The 25023-nt window shown below is 39.2% G+C and overlaps 1 protein-coding gene across 1 annotated transcript in view; it reads right to left on the bottom strand.

Moving 5' to 3' along the window:
* The window catches only part of LOC100699433 (sodium channel protein type 4 subunit alpha B), a 42496-nt gene extending 18857 nt beyond the window's left edge, over positions 1–23639 (bottom strand). Inside the window, exons 1-12 of the mRNA XM_025900608.1 lie at positions 23227–23639; positions 14959–15255; positions 13391–13509; positions 12239–12328; positions 9763–9891; positions 9049–9140; positions 8724–8966; positions 8535–8598; positions 2164–2305; positions 846–1043; positions 564–752; positions 110–481 (exon numbers count right to left, since the gene is read on the bottom strand). Of these exons, the coding sequence (XP_025756393.1) occupies positions 110–481; positions 564–752; positions 846–1043; positions 2164–2305; positions 8535–8598; positions 8724–8966; positions 9049–9140; positions 9763–9891; positions 12239–12328; positions 13391–13509; positions 14959–15216 (1896 nt within the window). The 5' untranslated portion in view covers positions 15217–15255; positions 23227–23639. The remainder of the gene's footprint in view (positions 1–109; positions 482–563; positions 753–845; positions 1044–2163; positions 2306–8534; positions 8599–8723; positions 8967–9048; positions 9141–9762; positions 9892–12238; positions 12329–13390; positions 13510–14958; positions 15256–23226) is intronic.
* Between the last annotated feature and the right edge of the window lie 1384 nt (positions 23640–25023).

Here is a 25023-nt window from a genome sequence, read left to right as displayed (position 1 = left end):
AAAAATAAACAAACAAGGCTGTATTGTCATTTTCATTTGGCGGGCTGTTCTTAAAAACTCATATTTGACCTTTTCAGAACAGTCTCATAACAAAGGCTCCGTCACTCACTGTGTCTTCCCTGACTCGCTCCATGCTGCGAGCTGGCATGGACGTAGGGGTGAGCAGACCCATAGTCGTGACTCCGTTGTGGTCGAGGGAGATGTTCAGTCGACCGTTGACATTGAGGCTGGGGGTGAAGATTTGGGAGCAGTGACTTCTCACGCTGCCCGTTCTCCTCTTCCATGGCGTCGCTGTCGAACTGGTGCGACTCCTGAAGACGTCTCCGTGAACGCTGTACTCGTCGTCCGCAAAGTCAGCCTCTGAGTTGTTGCGAACCCGGAAGGAGCTGAAGATGCTGTTCTGGCTTCCTCGTCTGGTGCTGAGTGGGTGAGAGGATAGCGTGGCCAGCAGAGGGTGGGCCGGCAGGGGTGACAGGGGAGGCTACAGAAATATGGAAGAACGCATTAGCTTCTATGGTTTCAACCATCAACAACTCGACAGCGTGCTCCTTAAGGTTACGTACCATTACTTCTTCCAGGGGCTCCATCTTCTGTTCTGCAGCGTCTTCTGCCGTTTCTTCGGACAGCGTCCTGTGAGATCTTCTTCTTCTGCTGCTGCTTCTTCGTATACTTCCTGTATACTTCACACAGAATGGAGACAGCTCCGGGGACAACACTGAGTCTGTCTCCTGTGTTTGTCTTTTTGCTGCCAGCTTCACATGGGATGAAATTGTGTGAAAGAGTTACGGTTGTGTCTGTCTTCAGCTGAAGGCGCACATTTAAATATGAAAATACACTGCACTTACTCTTTGGTCTCTTCTCAGCTGTTCCATGGCCATCTGAAACTCTCTCTCCTTCTGCCAGGCCTCAGCGATGGTTGCCTGATTCTGCTCCTCGTAGGCCATGGCCACCACAGCCAGGATAAGGTTGACCAGGTAGAAAGAGCCCATGAAGATCACTAGAACAAAGAAGATCATGTAGGTCTTCCCAGCTGAGCGCAGAGTCTGAGGGAGTCAAAGAAAGTAAAGCCAATAAAAGCAAATTCACCAGAGTCACTGGTTCAGCGCTGCGTACAGTTATAAGGCAGATCATATGCTAAAGCTAAACAACACAGTTCAGTACAGAAAGCAACACACAGTTAATTTATTAAAGGGGAACACTTCACAGTTTCTCCCTGCTGATCCAAATATCTTATTTTGTATATTACAGTATAAACTACTAGCGAACATCTTTGCTATATGTCAGCAATGCGAGTGCATGTCAGCGCATTTTGGCATCGCACCATATCCTTCATATTAATAATAATAATAATAATGCATTGGATTGCATTAAGTGACTAAAATGAATGGAAAAACCTACATCACAGCCACGGTTTTAGCAGTTCAGCACATATTTATTAGCTGTGAAGTCAGCTGGTCTTTCAAGACACCTTGCCTTCATTTGTTTTTAGGTTTCTGGCCACTTTGTGAAGTATGTTAGTTGTGTTTCTCCACTATGTCACCCACTTACTGATTCTTTGTGAAAGTGAAAACTACTTTGGCCCCAAGAGAAGACCAGCAAATAGAAAAACGCTCCGAAAGCTCACAAAAAGACAACAGAAGTCGAATAAAGAACAAAGGACATGCGAAAAAAACTAAACAGAAGGGAAACAAAAGGAAGTAGAAAAGAACAAATCTGGGGAGACAAAGTGACAGAAAATCTGCTGAAGTGACAGAAACCAGAACATGTGAAAGACTGAAGTGAGGCAGAAGATGCAGGTAATCTGTGTTTTAATAGCAAAACACTGTAAATACATGTTTGCTCGTAGCCGTTCAGTGTTAGCTCGTCACTTCCACAGCTGTTCTGTCCCCAAAAATGCTTCTGTTGTGTTTTCTAAGGGTCTTTTCTTTGTGAGCGTTTGAGTTGTTTTTCTGTTTCTATTGTGTTTAATTCAACTTCTATTGTTTTTTGTGAGCTTTGGTGACGTTTTTCTATTTGTTGGTGTTTCCTTAAGTTGCAATGCGTTTGACCTCTTAGAGCCACTGCTGAAAACACTGAACCTATAAGAGGAAAATTGAACTTTTAAGTTGAAGGTTGTCACTACAGGATGCTGAAAGATGAAAAACCAAAATTAGAAAATTGCACCTGGTGAAACAGTTTTTCCCAGTAGTCCTGTGTCATGAGACGGAAAAGTGCCAGAAAAGCCCAGCCGAAAGTGTCAAAGCTGGTGTAGCCGTAGTTTGGATTCCTCCCTACTTTTAGGCAGTCAAATCCTTCTGGACACTTCCTGTAATGTACAAATAATTGAGAGGTAGAAGATAAACAATTAGAGGCCAGGACTGATAAACAAAGGCCGAACACATGAAATCAAAAGCAGCTGCGGACAGATATAGCCGTGCCGGTGCGCGTGCTGCTTTCCCAGAGTTAAAAACATTATACATGTGGCTCTGCGGCCTTTGACTCCACAGAGAAAACTGGGAGATGAGTCAGTAGGTACGTACTATCATCACCGTTATTTCAGTGAAGAGGGCACTTGAAACATGTTTCAGACAGGAGCACTAAAATGCACTGGAGCAAAAAGGGATTAGCCAGATGGATATCAAATTGCAGCAGGAAAAAAAAAAAATCAGCTCGATTCCAGCGTCTCTGATCTTCATTGTCAACATAGTGGCATTACAGCAAATATTTAAGTCCAGCAGCTGAGAACAAGCTGGACTGCCATGTCAATCTCAGTGTGGAATAATTTCATAATGGCAGGCAAACAGCTGGGCGGAAGAGCGCTGCTGTGAGAACAGCTGTGGATCTCACCAACACGCCGGCTAAGCAGGAATGCTCACTAATATCCAGCAGCGAGGACAGAGGATGCTGTGTGAGGCCAGCGACATCTTCCTGTCAGGCTGGCCCTCTGCTACATCACTCACACCAATCTGTTCACCTCTGTTAATCAATGCACGTTTAGTTCATTTCATATTTCTCATCGTTGAGCAAAATTAGCAAAAATCTTTCTGTTGTAAAAAAGGACGATTTAATCAGCTCGGAATCTAAACAAATGTTGTGATTTAAAAATTCGATCCCTCTTCTTCACTTTTGTCAAAAGGAAAACTTTATTTTAAAAAAAATGCACAATAACTGAAAACAGTATTATGCCTATAAAAAATAACAAACTGTCTTTAGTTTTAGCCTTTGTCAAGTTTGTCAGCTTAAAGAGGCTTTCAGAGCACGTGATAATGGAGACTGTGATTTCTACATGACTCTGAGTGTACTCCCAACTGTAAAGTTTATCCCGGAAATTTCCACCTTGTGTTTGCTTGAAGATGCCATATGCCATTGATTTTCTATTGTCTCTGGTCACAACTGCAAATCACTTCCTATGTGCACTATGTGGAGCTTCCTATACACTATACACTATACTTAATGCGTCTTCAAGCAAACATGCCAAGTATACTGCTGAGTTCCTCTCAACTAAAGCTGCTTCCTGACAGGAAGTGATATACGGCAATGTCCGATGAATGACCAAACAAACTCAATGACACTGAGCGACTTCGAGCGCCTAGCTGGTGATGTGACGAGGGCAGATCTGAGAGTATAGGTTACTGATGATTGACGTCCAGATAAAGCGGCCCTGGTGTGCTGGTGATAAATTCTTACGTATGAGATCATTTTCAGCACGGTACTTATAACTTGACTTTGGAACATTTTATATACTTTACACATGAAATGACTAGTCTGAAAAATAAAAAAATGAAAATACATGAAAGGTGTCATATCACTAAGTTTAGCTAACAATATTTCCTGTAATCATCACTATTCCATGTTTTCATCATGTCATTCTGCAATCAAGTCTGAGCAACTTTCTATAGGTGCTCAGACTAGGTGCCTCCATTATATAGAGGCACCTAGCACTGGTGCTAGGTGCCTCTATATAATGGACATAAATGAATAAACTGCACTCAATGATATGCTTGTTAATCCACTGTTGTCCATTAAACAGCTACAAAAATGCAAGACTCCTTTTGTAGTTTTGTAATTGTGAACAAGGTGCCTGCAGAGTTCATGTCCCATTAGTCTCTATAGCAACTGCCCCGGAGACAAAGTTACTGCTCCCAATGGAGGGCTGCTGATACACACAGATATAACTCAGCTGTGCTTCACATCTAAGTATTCTGCAAGTTTTATTTTTTTTCATGCATTTTTACCACTTGCTATTACTACTATTACTATATATATCTGTTCTCAGGCTCTAGGAAGTTATTTTTATATGAATGTTCTACCACAGTACACTGAGCAAAAATTCACTTTTATTTTTTACTTTATTGTTTGGGAGCTTTTGCCTTGATTAGATAGAAAGGCAGGGAATGAGAGAGGTGGGGAAGACAAAGGTAAAAGCACCTTGAGTCAGAGTTGAACCCGGGCAGCTGAATTTAGCCTTGGGGCATATGGTCAGCTGCTTAACCAATGAGGTAAAGCAGTACCCCCATTTCACTCTTTTAACCACACGTCATTAAGAACTAACCCATGGCAACAATGGCAGCCTAAGAAAAGGTAAAGCCTCTTGAGGAAGTTGGGACAAGAGCTAAAAAGGACAACACTGACTGATTTTTTAAGTTAATCCAAAGAGGAAACCTAGGGAGCTGAAAATGAAGCCATTGCAGAGTGATGCAATCTGCAGTTCCTCCAGTTGAAAAGGCCTTATGACCTTATTAACCTGTTGCTTACTGGAATTATAGGATGCAGTCAAAAATCTAAAAAGCGACAGCATGTGTAAAAGAAAGGAATAATATGAATAATAATTGATCTTGCGCAATCATTGGAGCACAGCTAACACAGGGTCGGGTGTGCCAGAACTCCATTAAAGCCCTTTGCTACATGTTTACAATGTTTTTTTTAAATATTATATTTGCAAGGACAACATCAATTTCCTGCTGTTTGTATAACAGAGGAACATCTGTCAATAGCAACAGTTTTTTTTCCTGGGTGGGGCTAAGGTGGTGAGTTTCCTGCCTGCATAGCTCCAGCTCAGGGCAAAAGTTGAAACTTTCAATACAATCAGTCATAATCCTTAATGCATAGTGGTTTTAAGATGTAAGGGGATAAGCACTTGCCTCGACTCTACAGTAGGCGTGATGGGGGCCAGTGCGCATGTGTGTGACTGTGTGTGTGTGTGTGTGTCATCATAACGTATCCAAAGCTTTAATTTGGAAATCTACTCAGGGATTACTTGTTGGAATACACTCAAAAGATTAAGCATCCTCTATGTTTTACGTCCTCCATCCTGACCTGCTTAATATCTTGCTCTCCTCCACAGCCAGCCTCAGAAACTTCCATCTAAAAATGTTGCACAAGTTAAGAGGCCATCTCAGTTATCTGCCAGTAAAACCGTAAGCTACCTTATGGTATCTTTAACCTGTCAAGCAAGTCACGACTCTGCGCCACTCTTGCTTTAACTGCAGTTTAGCTGGAGAGAAAGTTTTTTAAAAATGCAGTAAGTGCAACAAAATGCATTTTCTTGATGATGATGTAGCAAAGTTAAAATAAAAGGGAAAAAGACGCCATTAAAAACACTAAAAAGGTTCAAACTCTGCTGTATTGATTGCAGTGCTCTGTTCGAGCTCCACAAATGGCAGAAACACAAAAAGCGGGCAACAAAAGAAAGTTCACATGTAGTGACTTGTACGTGGGACAGCTGGGTAGGTCATATCGGTACTCGCCTGATCTTACTGACCCACTATTTATGTGAGTTTAGTGACATCATTTCTCCCTCCAAATCTTTTTGCTCTGACTTCAACACAAATTACTGAATCAGACGGTACTTCTTGGGAGATTAAGGTCCTGTGCTTTTGGAGGAGAGGTTACCAAGAGGGATTAAAAACTAAAGGGTGGCTGGATTCTGTTGCCACTAAAAATATGTGACTACACCCATAACGACTATAACTGGGAAAGGGAAGGATTATAAGTTGTAAATAAAATATAAATAAATATCTTTTTTATTGTTCTTTGAATTATATATAAAAATTGGAGTTGTGGCAGTCAGATAGTGTTAGCTTATTCATACTGGTAGTTTTTGTCTTGGCTTCTTGATTATTCTAACAAAATGTCTGCATGAATTAAATATATGCTAAAATGCTAGTTATTAATGTTGGCTAAAGATTAGCAAAACAAAAGGTCTGTATTCAAACATTAGCTGATCATTTATAGAAAACTTCAAACTCCTCAAACATTCTAACTGTAAATATTCCTGGTTTTATTAAAATATATATTTTCTGTTTTTTAGTTCACTAGCCTGGTTAGCTGTAACAAACACTGTGCAAAGGGTTAGTTTTGAAGCAAGAGGAGCTATTTTTGGTGCACCCTTTTTTCAAGAATAAAAAGTTGATTTACTTCATTCTTAATGACAGTGTTTGAACAATTTGAACTGGTATCAACAAACAAATGATAACAGCCATTGTAACAAAATTTCTGGTTCTTTGAGGAAAAAAACTTCTGTCCATGCAAATGTCAAAAACAGCTATGACTCTAAAGCTACTTTTTGGCAGGAGACAATCACTGAGCTTACATAATCCAACAGTACTATGCTGTAGAAGTGACGTGACCACCAGTGACTAATCAGAAGTTTGCTTCGAGTATGTGACTAGCTGAGGGTCACAAAAGGCCATTTAGATCAACTGTGGACAAATCATTTTTTTATTTTAGAATCAAAGTAACTAAAACTTGGCTATAATCTAAACAACACGTTCTCATCCCGTCTGTATGTTATGCATTCGGGGCAAGAGAGCCGTTTGGAATGAATACAGTATATGCATGTAAATGTGTTTTACTTTCTGATCATTAATCACTTTGGAACACACTATCTGATAGGGTTCGGGTTCGGGTTAAGGCTGGAATGGACCGCTGGAGCCCCTGCTCGAAACGTGTGTTACCGCCGCGAGCAGCATTCTGTTGGATTCAATTGAGAATCCCGAGCGTCTCATAAGGAGGCGGAGGGGTACCTTTCGCAATACTATTAGACACCTCGGGCCGTGACAAATCGTTGGTATGTTGGAAATGAGAATGCTCTCAATCTAAAACCTATAGGGTCAGGGGAGAAAAGTATACAAGACATGATTTAAATAGGGAAATAACATGAGGGAAAAGACCACTGCATCGTGTAACAAACTCTCAGTTATTACAGTGAGATGCACGTGGCTAAAGCTGCTTAAAAGAATACAACATATGAAACTATAACCCACAACAACATCCGAGGTTGACAGTGACGTTTAAACAGACATATCGAGTTCAGGTTGGCCAAGTTTTTTCCTTTCATTGTATTACTCTGATTGCTCTAGATGTAAAAGGAATCTGGCGTGCCTTCTACCGTAACATAACGTTTTTGGTATGTTTAATTAAAGAATCATATTCAACAATTTCTTCACCATAAAAGAGAAACATTGCAAATATGCTACATCATCTCCTGCTGTCTCTAGGTGCTTATCCATACTACTCCAAAAACACGACAAGCTAATGGTCCTTATAAACAAGTGAAAAATCCTTACATGAAGTAAATGCATGACATAAACCTATAAGGTTTCATATAGAACCACCTTTGTTTAACATGCAAAAAAATTGAAAACATCTGCATCAAACTTCCCTGCAGAGGCTTTAACATCATCACCATGTTTTATTTGCTATCATCCATTATCTTGTATTATTAACAAGAGCACCTAATGGAAGCCATTTGTTGGAGCTACAGGATTTCAGATTCACACAGATGGGTATTTAGTTCACTATAACCCCTGAACTGGGCCTGGCATTGGGCAGAGTCATCCTGTTGTGCTTGTTTCAAAAGCATTTGGATTTACAGGATTATTCAGTGCGTAGGCTGAGTAGCAATATTTGGATGGTTTCAGACTGTGCCTTTGACTGGGAACAAAGTCCATCACCCATATCACCTATGCATTTACCTCTATATTTACTCACATCTAAGAGAGGGACAGCTAAAAATATCAGGACCTTATATTTAGCATTGTTTTGACTTATTTTAGCTCAGCAAGTAGGTTCATCAGAAGCACTAGTTAAAAGCATCAGTACAGTCGAAATAAAAATATGATAACAAAATATCAATCCCAAAGTGTTCCAGTCTGCTCCAGTTAACCTAATCACAGCACAGAGCTTTTGAGATGATGAAATGTCCAAAGACCTCCCGCTCTCCAGCTGGCAATGCCATGTCTCTCTGCGAAGAGCTCCAGTGGAGCCGTGGTGATTATCCACGCCACATGTTGTCTTGTGTTGCCTCTCTCAGGCGAAACCTCTCCCTCCAATGGGATCAGTTACCTATATATTATACCTCCTAAGTCACAGATTGAGAATGTGAATCCTAAATGACAGGACATCATCTATTGTTGAATCCTCCTTTTCTTGTGAGCCTTGAGCTACATGTAACTATACATATATATATATATATATATATATTTATGATATTACGTAAGAGCCAAACAGATGAACAGATTAAGAAGCAGTAACAAAAGCGAATGTTTACTCACCCTGCATCACTTCCATATCCACATATTAAGGCATCCTTTGCTCCTTCAACTTTGTAAAAATTATCTGAGGAAAAGGGAAGAGCCAGTTAAACATACAAAAAGTTGTAATATGTAAAGTATTAAATAGTACAGTGTTAAGAGCACTGTACATCTGATGATCAATAGCAGGCTTTTCTGTTTCTGGCTGACCTTCACTGCTGAGGAAGTCCTCCGTGGAGCTCCAGGTTCTGTTGTTGCAGATGAAGGATGTGTTGGGGCTAAACGAGGAGTTGACGCAGTGCGAGAGGCTGCGGACGCACTTTTGTCGCAGTAACCCCATAAAAAGCTGCAGGCCGATGAGGGCAAACACGCTGAGACAGAACACGGTCAAGATCATCACGTCTGCCAGCTTCTTCACAGACTGGATCAGGGCACCAACGATGGTCTTCAGACCTTGTGGGGGGATAACGTCAATAACATTTAGACATTTTACAGAGGACTAAAAAGAATCAAAGAAACCTGATTGTTCTCTTACCTGGGATAACTGAGATGGTTTTCAGTGCTCGCAGTACTCGGAAGGTTCTCAAGGCAGAGACATTTCCAAGGTCTACAAATTCCGTCAAATATCTGGAAATTCATGCAACAAGTGAAGGGAAATCACATCTTTCTCTGGAATGTAGTGGTACAAGTTTATATTACATCTTTTCACCTGGTCAATGTTAATCTGACATTTTGTCGTCTTTTAGCTCATATTCAGCTGCTTTACGTTCCACTAAGTTCACTAGCTAGTCACTAACTTAGTCTGCATGGAGTGAGGTGCTGAGGATGCACAGTGAGTACAGGCTACAACAAAACATTTTTGTTTAAAGTCTCCTTTTTGCCCTTTGCTGTCAAAAACAATGCTACAAGGGCTCACATCCATTCACATGCATGTCATGTGCAGCTTCAAGGACGAATTATCACACTGGGCCATATTTATATAAGCACGCAGAGCACTGATGGACACAGCTTTCAGTGCCACTTCATCCAGCAGAAGTGTTTGTTTTTTTGTAACAAAGCAAATGTTGTGTTTCAAATCACCACAGAGGATTATTGCTTCACTAAGTGAGGGAGGGGATTTTTATTTTTATCAGATGATTTCATTACATTTTTCATAAAAACTGTTCCTCACAAGAGAATACAAACACAGATTCAGAGAATCAGAAGACAGTGATGATGTGTGCAATGGTGAAATGATATCTGTACTCACGCCATCATAATCACCGTGAAGTCCAGCCAGTTCCACGGATCTCTCAAAAATGTGAATGGCACTGTACAGAAACCTCTCGCTAATATCTTTATTGCTGACTCGAATGTGTAAATACCAGTGAAGGTATACCTGGAAAAGATCCATGGTAGGAGAACACAATGTAGCATTAGCACTAAAGACAACGTTACACTGAAACAAACTTGAGCTTTAAATACATCTCAACACTAAAACTATTTATAGTAAGATAACAATGAAGAGTTGTGTTTGAGATATGAAGTAGCATGCTGAAAGAGCTTGAAATAACATGCACGTGTTGTTGTGTCCTGGTTTAAGCTGTCATATGTTTTGGGGTTGAAAATTAAATAATGTGTATTTACTACATTTAAGTGTTTATTAAAGTAAAAAAGAAAAAATACTACCTGTTTAATATTTGTCGCCATTTTTTTTTAAAAATCTACCAAGATTTGAAATCTAGTTATAACTATAATCATGATAAAGTCAACTCCAAATCTTAAAACATATATAGACTGACAGATATAAAAAAAGAAACTACATGTAGTGTGATGACAGCGTCATACAAATACAATTTACATTTTCTCAGTGAGTGTTTTTTCAGAGTGTTGTGCTGTTTTACTGTATAAGTGGCACAGGCAGTTTATCTGCTGATGGTGCAATCATACAATTGCTTATCCTGTTTGGTGATCTGTTTTTGTAACTACATGGTCTTTATAGAGTATATATACACTCACTGACCACTTTACAAGATACCCTTTAACTTCAGAGCTGCCTTAATTCCTCATGATTCCTCAAATTCAACCAGCTGCTGGAAACATTCCTCAGAGATCCCGCTCCACCACATCCCTAAGTTGCTCTATTGGACTGAGGTCTGGTAATTGTGGAGCCCATTTGCACACAGTGAACTCACTTCCATGTTCAAGATATCAGTTTGAGATGATCTGAGCTTTGTGACATGCGGCTAGGAAGAGCCATCAGAAGATGGGTACAGTGTCTGAACACTGATACAAGGCAGGATGAATCCATGCTTTCATGTTTTTTTACACCAGATTCTGACCCTACCATCCAAATTAAATGGACACTCATCAGACCAGGTGACATTTTTCCATCCATCCATTCCACTTATACAATTCAGGGTCGGGGGAGGGGACACATGGCGAGAGGCGGGGTACACGGTCACTGTCACATGGAGCAACATTTTTCCAATCTTCTTTTTTCAATTTTGTGAATTTAGTTTCATTCTCTTAGGTGAGAAGGTGTCACCCCTGTGGTCTTTTGCTGCTGTAGGCCATCTGCTGCACGGTTGGCAATGTTGGGTGTTCAGACATGCTCTTCTGCCTTCTTCTAGTTGTAACAAGTGGTTATTTGAGTTATTAGAAGTACTCTGGCCATTCTCCTCTGACCTGGCATTAACAAGGAATTTTCCAACATTGTGAACTGTCATTCACTGGATACTTTCTTTCTCAAACTGTTGTAAACCCTGGCGATGGTTGTGCAGAAAAATTCAGTGAAAATCCCGGTAGCTTCTGAGATACTCAGACCAGCCCATCTGACAACAACAATCATGCCCCATTCAAAGTCTTTTAATTCACCTCCTCCCTATTCTGATACTCGGTCCAAAGTTCAACAGGGCAAACTGAACATGTCTACATAGCAGAATGCACTGGGTTGCTGTCATGTGATTGGCTGATTAGACCTTTGTATTAAAGAGCAGTTCACTAGCTGGGCCCACGTCCTCATTTTAGGTTTGACAGCGTTTTAGTAGGTAAAGGTGATAGCTTGGACATGAATTGAGCTTCGGTTTGGGGAAGGCCTCGAAGGGGACTGGCTCCCAGGCCTGGCAGATCCCCACGTACTAAATAGAAGTGAAGAAGTTAAAGAATTGAGAACAAGGAGGGAAGGAGGGTGGGGCACGTAAACGAGAATGAACAGCTTGCAGAACTGGGGGAACTTATATAGATGACAACCAGAAGGAGCGTGTTTGGAGGCGTGGTCCTGCTCCTGAAATTCTGATGCATAATCTCCAATTAAACAGGTATACCTAATGAAGTGATCAGTCAGTGTATGTAAGACCAACAATGCAGGAGACTGATTAAGACAAATGGAAAAACTATTGCAAAAAACAAAACTGCTTTTCTTCCCACATTAACTAAAAATGAATTCCTGATGTTGCAAAAAGTAAAAAAGTCTCTGTGAATGTGGACAGCCTGTTGCATGCTTTGCCACCTCTTTACAGCATGCACAACACATTATATTGCAAGATTCCTCTCTCGGTTCAACTTCACATGCAAATGTGGTGTTTTCAAGCATGGCGAATATATCACATGCATCATATACTTACATATGTCAATTGATTCTACCAGTTGCCACTGACAAAGCAACAAACCCCAGCAAACTACACATTAGAACGTATGCAGACAATTTTGAATCAAGAAAACAACTTCAAGCTGCATTAACTTACTCCAGGTACTTGGTCCATGTTGGTGGATCAGACATGGCCATGAAGAAACAGTTGGTCAGGATAGTGAACATTATGAACAAGCTAAACAATGTGAAAAGAGAGTTAAGGAATGTGTACTGTAACGTGGCGATTTACAGTTTCCCAATCAAATACATTTTTCTGATAAGCAGACGATGTATTCAAATAAAACAACAAAGGTTTATTGTAATCCTGTGGAGTATATACACGAGGATGAACGGTCAGTGTTTGTACCTACAGACTACAGTAAACGCAGATTATAAAAAACAATGTAAACAAATTCCATGTAATATTGACTCGGTAGAAAAACATAATCTCCCATATGGAGACATGGACTGAAATCCTAAAGGATCTACTGAATCTTTACAAATGATTGCAAAGATTAAAGTGCTTTAGCATAAAATGGTAAGAAAGTCACTGAAATGAACATTAAAGTTTTTCACTATAATTTAAATTATCTGATTGATTTATATTACATTATAAAATAAACCCATAGTTTGGGTATTGAGGGCTTTTAGCCTGTACTTCAGAACCTACTGCGGTAATCTGCATGTTTCAGAGAATCAATAACAGAAGTGAAATCTATAACAGGGGAGAGTTGGAGGAAAAATTCCCTCCTGCATGAAAATTACAAATCATCTGTCTGACAACTAATAGGCAGCCATCACATGATGTGAAATCTCCTTGCTCTTATTTCATTTCAGAGATTAAAAGAGGGATATGAGGGGATTTAGTGTGCGATGCCAGAGAGAACCATCACAAAGATGTTTCAAAAATAGGACTATGGAAAAATCCAATAGAAACCTGCAGGGGGGAAATCAGTAAATATCACAAATTGGCTTATCTGCCAGCAGGAAGTGAAATCTGGACTTTTCATTGTAAAAATATATATAAATTACAGTAGGAATGGTTCAAACTAGTTTGTTCACAGCAGGACATCTGAGTCACAGTCTAATCCCCATGTTAGCACATGTCAGGAAAATGACATTCATGTTTTTAGTTTAAAGAGAACACCCTTTTTTTAGTGGTTTAAAAAGTCCTTTTTCAAGCGTAGCAGAGGAAGAGGAACACATGAGCCTTCAACAGATAAATAAAAGCAGGAAGAGGCACATGCAGAGAACCCAAAAAGGATATGAATGAACTAAAATCTTTATGGCAATTGCTCTGATGAGGTGAAATGGAGTAAATATGTAAAGTGCAGATGTGGCGCTAAATCTGAAGATGGCCTTCCCTTTGTTAAGTACTATAAAGGTCTGCAGAGGGGGAGAAAAAAAGAAAAATATAACATTATTGACAGAAATCACCAAAAAAAGCATTTCTTAAAATGATTTTCACTTTGTGCACAACAACAACAGTGAATCGCAGCAGCAGCTCTGAGCAGCAGTTCAGCTGTTGTCTTTACCAAGCAGGGATAACAATATAGCTACCATCTGTGTTAATATTCACCGTGAGCACTTATGGCTCCAAGAAGTGAGCGAGCAGTGAGTGCCCGTCCACGCTGTTAGTGAGGCCGGCTGAGATAATGGAGACAACTCCAATGGGAGCTGACCCTTTCCCCAACAGATGTGGCATTTATTTAAATATTTTTTCGTCTTTGGATAATCCTCCCATCCAGCAGTGCGCCACATGCCAAAACAAAGAGACCCTGAGAATGACTGCCACATCCTTTTTTTTTCATCTCTCCATAAACGGCCCATTAACGGGCAGCAGCAAATCAAAACTTGCTAATCCTATTTCTGCATCCGCAAGAGATCTAAAGCGAAGCAGTCACGGAGGCCATGTCTCAGCTCGCTGCTCCAAATAACCACTTGCTAAGTTCTGTGAAAATGCCAGTTTATTTGGAGGCTCGCTACCATACCGTGTTCAAATCCAGATGAACATTCATCAGCGAACATGGCAGAAAATATAGCAGCAAAATTCTGCATTAGCAACAACAAACACTTTCATTTTCAAGCCCATTATTAATAAACGTGGTTAAATAACTTTAACAATGCCAGGGATTTGCCATGGTTACAATCTCTTTAACGGTTGCCAAGAAATTGCCTCTATGAAGGAAACCCCAGAAAATGGTCACTTTGTGTCAGTTATTTCTTTAACCTGTAAAAATTATATTGATTCAGTCTGTTAAAACTTAAAACAGGCTGAATTTTGTCTCCCACCACTCCCACTGTAAAAGTGTTAATGTGCTGGGCATTTGAGTCTCATTTTAATTTAAATGGTACATTATCTTTGGCAGATTTATCAATACTGATCATTTCATTGCAAACATGAATACGTTTCTGCCCATAATCTCTGTCATTGCTGGAACCATTATATCTGTGACACGTTTCTTTAAGCAAAAGACAATTAGCTTTGTTAATACAAGCTTTAAAAGAATTGCTATCATCATCATACATTAGTTTGGGCATACAAACCACTCAAATAAGGGCACCTTTGCATTGATTCTTTTTCTGGAACTCTAGTAGAGATATGGAAAACCATTCATCCAAAAGACATTTCCTTATTTGGTGTTTTGATGATGGCGGTGAAGAGAGCTAACAGGTCATAAAAGTCACAAAACTACAAAAAAATAACCCCAAACAACTCCTATTGGGAGCAGTATCCTATTCATCCTAGGACAACGGTCATCACTCAGAACAGACTTGTGCTGATTTACAGTAACCCTTTCTTCCACAAGGGGACAAGCGAACCCAAAGTCTTACCCTCTGGTTCTTGTAGTAAAACGGATCAATGTCTTCCAGCGGCACCCCAATAAGTTCTTGAGGGATGTCACCGAAGATGCGTGGCAGTTGCTTCCCTGCCTCCAGGTCGACCCTGGGTTTCGGTGGCTCTGCGTACTTCTGAGCCCCCTTGGCATTCTTGGCCTGCTCCTCCGCAATCCGCTGCTCCAAGGCAGCGAAGGATTCGCGAGTGAACCGCCGCAAGCCATCAGGACCCGTTGGTAACAGCATGGCTGCCATCTTTTCATCCTGATTCTCCTGTACTAGAATTACTTACAGCTACAGGGAGGGAAGTATAGATTGAACACAGAAAAACAGATTGAAGAAGGTGAGGATAAATACATAATATACTGCATGAATCAGATCTTCTGCCTGTAGCTATCTGTACCAGTAGTTTGGTAAAACAAATTAAAAAATGTCTGAAAGCTGGATTGGAACTCATACTCAAACACTAAATGTAAATGTAAATGTAAACAGTAAATGAACTGAATCAGGTGTCAGAGAACACTGTTTCTCTGTCACCTGATTATTATATTATACTGATTAGATTATTATACTATTCAAAATCCTGCATCTATCTATCTTTCTTGTAGAACTGTGCTGTCCTTCGGGTGGCGCTGTCACTTGGTGTTCGCTCTCTCTGTGGGGAAGTATCACTTCCTGTTCCTGTTCCAACACACAGTGGTGTTTTTGAGTAGTTTATCTGCATAGCAATTTAATTAAAAACTTTTAGATAACTTCTGTTTTCATAGTATAATCTTCACGTGTTTCATCCGAAGAACACTCTGTTCACACTACTGTTTGAAAAACTAGTTCATGCATTCTAGACGTCCAGGCTGGACTACTGTAATTCATTATTATCAGGACGTCCTAAAAATTCCCTGAAAAGACCTTCAGTTAATCCAAAATGCTGCAGCAAGAGTCCTGACAGGGACTAGAAAGAGAGAGCAGATTTCTCCTGTATTGGCTTCCCTTCATTGGCTCCCTGTTAAATCCAGAATTGAATTCAAAATCCTGCTCCTCACATACAAGGTCTTGAATAATCAGGCGCCATCTTATCTTAATGACCTTGTAGTACCATATCACCCTATTAGAGCACTTCGCTCTCGCTCTGCAGGCCTACTTGTTGTTCCTAGAGTATTTAAAAGTAGAATGGGAGGCAGAGCCTTCAGTTTTCAGGCCCCTCTTCTCTGGAACCAGCTTCCAGTTTGGATTTGTGAGACAGACACTATCTCTACTTTTAAGATTAGGCTTAAAACTTTCCTTTTTGCTAAAGCATATAGTTAGGGCTGGACCAGGTGATCCTGAATCCTCCCTTAGTTATGCTGCAATAGGCACAGGCTGCTGGGGAACTCCCATGATGCATTGAGTTTTTCCTTTTCAGCCACTCACTATGTGTTAATAGACCTCTCTGCATTGAATCAAAGCTGTTATTAATCTCTGGCTTTCTTCCACAGCATGTCTTTATCCTGTCGTCCTTCTCTCACCCCAACCAGTCGCAGCAGATGGCCCCGCCCCTCCCTGAGCCTGGTTCTGCCGGAGGTTTCTTCCTGTTAAAAGGGAGTTTTTCCTTCCCACTGTCGCCAAAGTGCTTGCTCATAGGGGGTCATATGATTGTTGGGTTTTTCTCTGTATGTATTATTGTAGGGTCTACCTTACAATATAAAGTGCCTTGAGGCGACTGTTATTGTGATTTGGCGCTGTATAAATAAAACTGAATTGAATTGAATATAGAAATGATTAAAGATATATTTTTTTAAATTACAAAACCCAAAGCCATTTCTATTTTATTTGTATCTAGAAGGACGTATACAACTATAACTTAAAAAAACAAAACAAAACAAATGCCTGTTTTTAACTCCAAAAAAGGCTAAGAGCATTGTCGTACAATTTCGGCAGAAGAAAGCAGCATTTTTACTAAATAATTAGACTTAGCAGATAGATATTAAAGCACTGAGTGGCTAAAGTGTCAGATCTCTTCTACAGCTTGGTGTGCTTCATCCCATAATGCCCAGAAATCTGTTACTGACTGAATTTGAACATCTTTGACTCTCTGTGGTAGCATTAAAAATCTGAATCCAGTCTGAGGCACATTTGCTGTATGATTAAGTTTAACAGCCAGTCCAAAAACTATGTCCTCTATTTTTGAACTAATTAACAATTGTCTGTGCAATGCACTTATAACATATGCTATATGTAAAAGATGGACACAGGCAACATGAAGTTACATATGAATTTTTTAAGCCCTTTTTTCCCATTTTGAAGGCTCAAGATTAGCATTTATCTGTGTGTCATGTTAGCTGGAGCTAGAAGTGAGCATATCTGAACAAAAGTGTGTAGCTGTAAGTTGTTAGCTAAACCTGGTTAGCGAGGTGAATCCATAAAGCGTGTGGGCCCATTGCACAGATCAGGCAGATGTCTTTCAATTAGAACTATATAACTAGATAATAAAATACTAGAATTTCACTCACCACAACTTTAGCACAGGCCTCTGGATGGACTGTTAGTACAATTAACCACACAACAGGCTGCATATTTTGTTGGATAAAACTACAACTACTGATTATTCTAGTTAGCAGATGTGAATCCTAGCAAAGAGCTATTAGCAAAACCTGCATGTGGATTCACTTCTCTGTCAAAACTGACGGACTACTAAGTTAAGCTAAATGAAGTTTAAAAAGGCAAGTCATTAAAAAGTTCTATCACTGTAAGGTTGTCATGAAAGGGAAAGGGACCAAAAACATTACCATGGGAGGTTTTTAACACTTCTGACTTGGCTTTCAGTCATGGAGGCTGTTCCTTGACCAATACAGCTGCTAAGCAACCTGCTAACACATGGTTAACCCAGCAAGGTGTTACTTAAAAACATCTTCGAGAAGACTAAAGTACTCAATTTGAGGCTTCAAAACAAATCATATCATGATGCCTGTGTCCAGCTTTCATAGACAATTTATCATTTGTTTTTGTGTGGCATCCTGTTCGTCTTCCACTGCAATTTGACTGCAAAACTTAACCAATGATGCTTGAACAACCACTACACCCCATTCTCCATTAGATCATTCAATTACCAGTATTGTACTTCTGCTATGGTCGAACTACAGTACATGCGCAGTTACTCCTGGTAGGAGGCTAGCAGCCCTGCTTTTGGGTCCAAAGAAGAAGAAAAAACCCCACAAAATCACAATAAAATATTTTGGGCACCCATCTTGATATGAGGTTTGTAGCATTTATGAAGAAGACAGATATGCCACTGAAGCCCTCACACAGTTCATTTCAAACATTGCATAACAGGATGAAGACTTCAGTCAAACATGGGATTAGCTCTTATTCTTTTGATAAGACTGTGCTAAAGGAGGTTAAGAGACACGATCTAAATTGTCGACTGTTACCACAAACCACCAGCTTTCTGTTTCTCAGTCAGACTAAGGCAGACATAGTTCTAAATCAGAGGGATTAGGAATCAGGATTAGGATGGCGATCATTTGCTGACTGCAACAGGTGACAGCAAGAAGAGAAAATGCAAAGCTTTGACATCAACCTATCAGTACATTTACACATATTTAGCACACTTTGTTGTCACTACAGCACCACAAAATGGCAAAATGAGCTCCTGAGGCTTAATTTAAACTGTATGCTTCTAAGTTTTCAAAATATTTAAAGCTCAGGGCAGAAATTATATAGGGTACAAGAGGAACAGCCTCCAATAATAAAATCCTAAGTGTAAGTTGCCATTCTGTTGCCACTAAAACTGAAAACAAGAGCTATCTTCTTGCTGTCACGAAATTTGACATCAAACGCTCCAGTATTGACTCCTTGTTTAGACTCCCGGTCTCAACCAACTCTAAAGATATATCTGGTATTTTCACCACATTCTCATGCATCAATAGCTAATGACTACCAAAAAAATATGAATATCTTTTCTCTTTCAGTCTACAGTGAGATCATTTAAAAACCAACTTAATCTGCATTCGGACATTGAGGCCACGGTGGTGGTGCTTCTTAAACAAGCAAAGCAAGCAAACTCATCTATCACACAGGGTTGTTTTCTATTTGCCACGGTTGCTTGGAAACAAGTTTGAAAGCCAGAAACTGTGAAATGTATGGACCACAGAAGCTGAACAATGAGGTGGAAGATGCTGGGATGCTAAATAAAGTAGACACTGGGATGAAAATGTCTGTTCACTATGAGCTTCTTCTTCCACATTATAAACAATTTGGATTTGAGAAATGCTCATTTGATCCATGCTATAGCTTACTTGGGCTCTGCCATATATTATATAACTACAGTGTAATATTATTTACACTGTAAGTACTTCCTCCACTCTAAAAACTTTTTTATTAGACTAAAAAAAGATTTGTATGACAACTGTTGTTAGTTTTAGACTTTCCCTTTGAGAAATCAGAGGATAACAGGTTATATTGACTAGAGAATTACAGATATAGGTGGAACAGCTTGAAATCCTACTCGCCTCAAACCCACAGTCTACAAGAGTACATCCGCTTTGTTCTGATTGGCATAAGCATTAAGACAGGTTGCAGGTCATCGGTACTACACCATTATTTTTACCAGAGAAGTAAATATAGCTTAAACAGCTCGAAATCCTACTTGTGGATGTTTACAAGCCCGAAAGCAGCACATCTGCTTTGTTCTTAATGGCAAATGTCGTTCCCATGGGATAAGCATTAAGACAGTTTTCAGGTCATCTGATCAGAGATAAAAACCAAAGTCTACTCGTAAATAAAGATAAATACTAAACACACTATTGAAAACTCACTGCTACATTTTATCCATGACAGAGTCTGCTATTTTAATAACTCAAAAAGCTTTCCAACAGGAGGATTACATTTCGATGCCCTCCTTTTGAAAGAGAAATACCATTGTATCCTTTTCCTATTGACTAAGCTCTGCGAGTTTTGCATCTCCTCCTGTCCTGAAATGCATTGATCCCTTCACACGTCCAGCCAGACGCTAGTTATCTGCTTTCACTTGATCTGCTTATTTGGCCCAGGTTGATCTCAGATCAGCTTGTCTCATACACAGAATCCAGTGCTCTCCCATTTACTGTCAAAATAAAGAGGCTAAGGCCCATTTATGATGTCATAAAGCAGATAAAAGGTTCAAAGCAATGATATTTCTGTCATGAGGTGACAGGACAGGATGTGACGAATCTTTCAGCGAAACACAGCCCCCAACATTCAGTCTATAAATCAAATGAATGAATGATACAAATTTAATGTGAATATTATTAAATGCACAGAGAGGACAACTGCCAGCATGCACAGTTTCGCTTTGCATGCCAGCTTACTCATAGGAGGAAGTGGTTGTAAAGTATTTCACTCATTTTAGTTTGAATAAAATTTAATTCCCATAACAGCCAGATGTGCTGTGGTCATCAGCAGTGCAAATAATTAAGATAATTAGATTGAAAGCAGAGCAGAGTGACACAGTGGCAGTTTTCACATGCAAATGCACGCACATGCACGAACACATGTATTGTGACATGGATTCTCACATCAGCTAACGCCAGAATTTAGCTTTGTACAGCTATGATTGAAAAAAATGGTTAAAGTAAAGACACACAGTTCAATAACTGCATGAAGTCTGATGTGTTTCGATGTAAATTAATATGGAACATTATGATAGGACAGTGACAGAACAGTTTGGGCAGTTTTGAGGTTCAGTGCATGCATACAAACCAACCTGATAATTCAAAGGTAACAAAACATGTTTTTAAAGCACCTGTTGACTTTACGAGAGTCTGATTCTAATGCTGAACTTACACTGAGGCATAAATCCAAACTTTCAGCTGTGTTAAGTATATAAATGGCTTCACTAAACAATATTCTGTCCCTGCAACTACAATAACTGCAAAAAGAACTCTAAGCTTCAGTAACACTGTAACAAAGTCTGTGTCTGTTACCAGATGTTTATGTAAAGTCTTTTGTGGCTCTCAGGAGTGTCACGGTTTACCAGTTATAATCACCGAATGGTAACTCTTGTTTTTTATGCCTCTCAGGGCCTCTGTGGATTATTCCTCCTGTTTGGGTCCCTAAAGTGCTCATAATTAACTAATTTTTCTCTCATTAAAAGTGAAACATTTTAGAAAATATAAAATATCTAAACGTATAAAATGTAGGGTGATGGAATGTGTGGCTTACCTAAAATAAATGGAAAATACTGTCTTATTCTATAGTTCAAAACAAGTAAGCTGTGAATCTTCTCACAGCTTACTTGGTAATTGTAACTATATTCGATTGTTCAGTTTCAGATTTTTATGGCACAATCTCTAAGTTGCTTAGACCAACGAAGAACTATTATTATGCGACAAATGTATTTAGATACATTTTGTTGCTCTGTAATCCAGGTATTTTTTGTGATCTTAGATTGTAGCTCACAGTTTTGTCTAGTTGACAGATTTCCATATAAACCTTCTATATATGCCTTAATCAAGCCTTTTTTAGCCTTCTTCCATTTTCTGAGTTCAGTTTTTTAAAAGTATAAGAATGAAGAAATTGCAATTAACCCAAGACAGCAGTCAAACTGATGTTTATTTTCTTCTACAAATTAGCAAATCTAAATATAGTTTTAGCTGAACAGGAGAAAATATATATATATATATATATATATATATATATATATATATATATATATATATATATATATATATATATATATATATATATATATATATATGTATATATACATATTATTTTTTTGATGTTATTATGTTCTAAGTTGAAGGCATTGTAAACGTTTTTGTTGTTCAAATTTAGATGATGAGGATGTAAACCTCAGGGGGTAGGGCTAAATAAGTATATACTTCTGCCTACTCCTTTTCAAACAACTGCATGGAATGATTTTATGAAATGTTGGTGAATGTATATGTTTGAAATAAAAATGAACTGAACTGAACTGAAAACCTTGAACCTGAACAGTAGAGAATGAATTACTACACTATAGTCAACGTCACAGTGTATTAGCTTCTTTCAGATTCTAACTTGTAGTCTTCAGCTCTATAACCTATATGAATGGAGTAACATGACTATTAGACATGGCAGAGTTCCTTATGGAGTCACAGAAGACTATTGTTTTTCCCCCCATCTTTTATGAGACTACGGCAGGACTTTGTACTGCTGCTATCTATTCCATCATCTTTTATTTTAAGATTGTTTTAACAGGAAACAAAGTTCTTATCAGGCGATAGCTCTCACTATCTGGTTGTTAACTCATTTCTAACTTATTTTCTTATATTAACTCAAAACCTACAGATAGTTTTTCTTTTCATATTCTAACCTGTAGTTTTCAGCTCTATAACGATGACAGAGCTCTTTATGCTTCCTTATATGTGTGTGTGTGTGTTTATACAATGGTCTATTTAATTCTATCAACTACAGATACTCAAATGATTTGTTTAACTAAAGACTGCTTTCTTACTGCGTTATTAAACAATGCTGTATGTTGCAATCGAAATATTAAAAATTACACTAAAAACATTATTAAAAAGTTTAGGAATGAGTCCAACTTTTTTTCATACTTTTCTGGGCGTCTAGTCTAACTGGGCCTTCTGTATGTTCTTCATCGCCATGTTATGTGTCCTTCTCCCCCTCAGAGCTTCATACTGTGATCTGAGGTGCAAAGCCTGAACTGATGACCTACTTCTTTGGCAGAAACCTTTCAATGTAATTGCAGAAGATAACTTAAACGCCAAGCATACAGAAAGTACACGCATATAAAAATATAGACAGTGGTAAAATGATCCACTAATAAAACCAGTGGCTGATAATGAACTGAGTATGAATCCCAGTTGCCAGTGTTCAAATATTACTTTAAAAAAAATGAATATTACAACTTATCAAAAGTTACATGAGTCACATTAAACATGAAGATTGTTGAGATTTTCTTTCAAAATGTGGTTTGTGATGTCATGGATGACATGTGTAATAATCACAGCCTCGGATATCATTACATTAAATGTCTTTTCACTTCATATTTCAGGAGATAAGAAGGCAAATGAAACATTGACCTCGTTAAAGTGAATTTCCAAAGGAAGCTTAATCCTAAAGCTTTTTGAAACTGAACACTTATTTGATGAAGTAATGAGAGGTTCTCCGTTAACATACTGTCTTTAGGCGAATACAATAAAAAAATTAAAAACAAAAGGAGAAAACAAACAGCCAAGAAGTCGTGCCAATCATTTTCTGCTACATGTTTTTGCGGCCACATGAGGATTCCGTGCAGAATATACTTACATGTGAAACTGTGAGTTTTACAGCATCGTTTCCAGAATGAAGTTCTTCGGGTTTTAGAAGAAGAAACAACCAAACCTTCCGTGCAAAATCCATGTTTTCTTTTCAAGGCTCACTTCGCCTCATCGTGGATCCAAACTCCAGCCCAGGGGGAAGAAAAGTGTCACCAGAATCCAGAGAAAAGCGGTCAAAACTGACTTCTTGGTAAGCGCCAGAGGTCTGCAGTCACCCTATTTTGGACATTTTGAAAGCTGTCACAGGTGCGGTGTAAGTAAAACTTCGTCCTCTTGCCTTCCATTCGTGAGGCCCGTCGGTTTTCATCCCATGAAGGAAAAGTCTCCGGCTGCTGAGCGTGGAGGATGCTGCGCTGTCTCGATTTGCCCTTGAGCAAGAGAGCATGAGGGAGGGGGGGGATTGCTGTTGGGCCACAGAGGATTACCGCGCTATAGGCGTCCCATGGCGCTCTCAGGCATAGTGTGTGCTGCGCTTTTGCCACATCACCAAGTATGCCTTAGTCCGAGGACTATGAAGAAGCTCAAAGTTTATTTCTGTAAAAGGTGTGTGTGGGAAACGCTCCTACCAGAGGCTGCTTTCGTATTCAATCGACAGTAGCCCACATTTCACGTGCCGGGTTTTAAACACTTTTGTTTGGTTTAACGTACCAACCAGAGGCATGCACACCCGTGAAGAACAGCCAGAGCCCGAGTTCACTGCATGCACCCTACAGTGAGCTGATTTGGTTTGGAATCAAAACCTGATTCGCACGAGTGAACCCTTAAAAAGACGTGATTTCACACCACCGGTCCTCAGACTTTTATTCTGTCTTTCCAATAGAGCCGGGAGGTTTGGACTTCCTGTGCAGCTCATGATAGTGTATTACCCCCTCTAGTGTCCGGTAATAGACTTTCTATTTGTATGGAGCAGCAAGAATTCTTATTTTCAGAACATGCGCAGATTGATAGACCGAAATGCTGTCTCATCAGGATTCATACATCACATTTTGTGTATTAAGGTATAGAGGGAGGCGGAACATATTTTAAGCTTATTTCTAAATTATTCTAATAAAAGATAAAAGGCCTGCTAAATAGTTTACCCAGATATGTTTTTCAAAATAGCTATGGCACAGCAGAAATACACTTCAAGGTTGAGATATAAACTAGACAAATGTTTTCCCAGAAATTTGAAATGTGAACATTGGACGGTTGGACGGTCTTGTGTTAATCCTCCTCTGCGACCATATAAACAGATGTTTATATTTGCATATTATATAATAATACAGCCATAACGATTGTCCAGCGTGCATCATGGTGAACTGCGCGGATGTGCCAATCACTGTGCCATACAGGCGCTCGGATCAATATAAATATTGACGGTATTGAAACTGGTACCTTCTTTCTTTCCCCTATATACCCCACTGAATTATTTCATGAACAATTATAGCTATATCAAACACGCACTATGAAAAATGTCTCAGTACCTTTTTTGTGTTGACTGTCACATATGTTTTAATTATAGTAGCGCATTTGAACAATAGAAGTTGACCCAAAGTGCTTTACAGACAGACGTATTTAGATTCCATGTCTTCAAAAAACCAAAAACAAAACAAAAAACTAGTTTTAAAATACATAAATTACGTTACATTGATTATTACATTATTACATTGATTGATACCCAAAGGTGTTGTATTACAAAACAGCACCACTGCGCCAGTGAACAAATCCCCAGGATTGAGTGGTGGGGAAAGACAAAAAAAATAAATAAAATAAAATCCTTTAACGTTAAAATTTTAGGAACGTGTAG

Source organism: Oreochromis niloticus, linkage group LG18 (assembly GCF_001858045.2).
Source record: "Oreochromis niloticus isolate F11D_XX linkage group LG18, O_niloticus_UMD_NMBU, whole genome shotgun sequence".
Taxonomy (NCBI): Eukaryota; Metazoa; Chordata; class Actinopteri; order Cichliformes; family Cichlidae; genus Oreochromis; species Oreochromis niloticus.
The sequence above is the reverse complement of the archived record's forward strand: the minus strand, read 5'-3'. Positions and strand labels throughout refer to the sequence as shown.